Source organism: Tamandua tetradactyla, chromosome 10 (assembly GCF_023851605.1).
Source record: "Tamandua tetradactyla isolate mTamTet1 chromosome 10, mTamTet1.pri, whole genome shotgun sequence".
NCBI lineage: Eukaryota > Metazoa > Chordata > Mammalia > Pilosa > Myrmecophagidae > Tamandua > Tamandua tetradactyla.
In genome coordinates, this window is record NC_135336.1 from 51858013 (window position 1) to 51860804 (window position 2792).

A 2792-nucleotide genomic window follows, 5' to 3' on the forward strand; every position below is an offset into this window, starting at 1 on the left:
ACATATTTTGGATCATTATAAAATCTTCTAAATAGAGGTTTTAAAAATATATTGCTTTGAATTATGTAGCAATGCACGAATACTTTGTAAACAGTTTGTATGGGCTGAGTCTTCCTTAAAAGAATAGAAGTTCAAAAGGGTTCTTAAATATGTGTATCTGGAAATGTTACAAGACTGAGTATCTGGTGAGCTGTTCATAGTAAAGACACCAAAATTTCAGTTTCAACCTTCAATATGGATTTAAAACAACATCAACAAAATATGTGGAGTCTGTCCTTAAAGTACACATTCACTATTTTGATGAATTTAACGTATAACGAAGACAAGCATGTCTAATATACATTTTGCACACTCATTTAACAAATATTTATTAGGTCCCTACCATGTGCAAAACACAGTATGATCTATTGAAAGAGATGGTAAAATGGAAAGAATAATTAAAATTTTCCTGCAAATATTTATTTCTTTATCTCTCTTCTCAATGCACCTAAAACTTCCTTGTTTCTTAGACTGTAAATAAAGGGGTTTAGCAGGGGAATTATAATCGTGTAAAACAATGAATACATTTTATTCTGATATTTATCTGGACCAGACCCAGGCCGTACATACATGAAGAAGAGAGTGCCATAGAATAAAGAAACAGAAAGCAGATGGGCACTGCACATGGAGAAAGCTTTGCTTCTGCCCTTTTTAAGCTTCTTTTTCAAGATGATAAAAAGAACACGAGTATAAGAGACTATGATGGTCATAAAAGTAAAAGCTTGTATAAAAGCAGCAAAAATAAAAACCACCAATGCATTAATAGATGGATCAGTACAAGAAATTGTAAATAGTGGCAAGATTTCACAGTAGAAATGATGTATTATATTGGACCTACAGAAGGTTAATCTAAATAATAATCCTATATGAACTATGGGGTGCAAAAACCCGATTACATATGAAATACTCATTAACAAAATGCACAGCCTGTGGGACATCACCACTGGATAAAGCAAGGGGTCACAGATGGCTACATAGCGGTCATAGGCCATCACTACCAGGAGAAAACATTCTGTGGTTGCACTGGAACCAAAAAAATAATATTGGGCCATGCATTCAAAAAGGGATATCATTAGACTCTTGTCTAAGATGTTGACAAGCATCCTGGGGGTCACAGAAGATGAAGTACAAGCATCTGCAAGGGCTAAGCTGCCTAGGAATAAGTACATGGGGGTGTGAAGATGGGGGTCCTTCCAGATGAGAGTAATCAGTCCAAGGTTCCCCACCATGGTGACGAGGTAGATCACCAAGAACACCAGGAACAGGGGCACCTGCAGCTCTGGGCGATCTGTGAGTCCTGTGAGGACAAACGAAGTCACCAGAGTCTTGTTTGTCAGCATTATCTCCATGCAAGCTGATCACTGTAACGAAAGAATAGGGAGAGAAAAAAATACATCAAAGTTCACAGCAAATGGTATTGGAATGGATTGTCATATTCCTCTGTTTCAGATGTCCCTGATGCAAGAAATATAAAGATGGAATATGTCTCTTTTGAAAAACATAAAATTATTGAGTACTTATACATGACTTTGATAAATATGCTTTTTTAAAAAATATAATTAGGTGAAGTATTATCAAGGAAGGAGTAGATACCAATTGCTTTGGTCCAATAACTTGTTATAAATTCCTTAAAATTGAACATATTAACAGTGAAATTTTATACAGAATAAGGAATAAAAATTACTTAAAATATTATTGTAATAAAATATTTTATAGTGAGACTCGGGTTCAGATTCAAAAATATTTTCTCGCATTCCTAATAACTCATATTTTTTCTAATGGAAAAATATGGGCTCTATCTTTATTATTAATGACATATATCATTCTTTCATCCTAATATATTAATGTGTTGAATACCAGAACAGTAAATCAAATCCCTTTTCTGCTACTCTCTGTCTGTCACCATTATTTTACATGATTGTACATTGTACTTGAACCACCACAAAATTATATTTTCTTCCAATAAATCCCCATATGTAAATGCAAACACTTATTCCTTTAATCAATAAATATTTACTGAGTATCTCCCAGGTTAGAAGTATTGTCATCCTTTGCTCAGTTATACATAGAACCTCTAACCCTAGTGTTACACCACGATGTTAAAATGACCCCTACTTTGACATGAGAAAAGCAAAGGCCCTAGTCAGTTTGTTCCTAGACTTGAGATAGAGCCAAGAGCTAAATTAATTAAACATGCTGATGTAGACAATCATCATTCAGTTAACTAAGAATGCCTTTCAATATTTCAGAAATACATAGTCCAAAAATGATCTTAAGGATTTTTTCTTCTGGCTCTTTTTTGATATTACGAGTGTGACTATGAAAATCAGGATGGAACGCAGCATTGTGGAAGACACCACAATGGAAAGAATGGCCAGTGTTTTGAATACTGGGATTCAATTTAAGTGACAAAATTGTAAATTTTGTTTAAATAGAGAATCAAATAAGGAGAAAGAAGAACAATATTAATAGATAATAACTTCCAAAAAGATAGGCAAGACAGAAAAAAGCCTCCAGCTAAAATATATCAGTGTAATTTGCAAGCCTAGGAAGTAAGTGAGAATGTTAGATTCTGGAGAAAACACTGGAGGAAAAAGTCTAATTCACTATCATCACACTGCATTCTTTAGTGGTCAAATTGCACATAATTCTGAACAAAGGAGGTGTTTTATGTATTCAGATCCCTGCTTTAATAATCTAAAGCAAGAGCTAACCAAATAGACACAGCTGACCTAAGTATATAAACATTGAAA

The 2792-nt window shown here is 33.9% G+C and overlaps 1 protein-coding gene across 1 annotated transcript; it reads right to left on the reverse strand.

The window, feature by feature from the left end:
- Positions 1 to 458: 458 nt before the first annotated feature.
- Positions 459 to 1388, reverse strand: OR5AC2 (olfactory receptor family 5 subfamily AC member 2). Its single transcript, XM_077117609.1, has one exon. The coding sequence runs from the start codon at positions 1386 to 1388 to the stop codon at positions 459 to 461; it is 930 nt and encodes a 309-aa protein (XP_076973724.1).
- Positions 1389 to 2792: the final 1404 nt, after the last annotated feature.

Bases quoted from the DNA above. Each gene is read 5' to 3' on its own strand.
- OR5AC2 (XM_077117609.1), bottom strand. From the start codon at position 1,388: ATGGAGATAATGCTGACAAACAAGACTCTGGTGACTTCGTTTGTCCTC.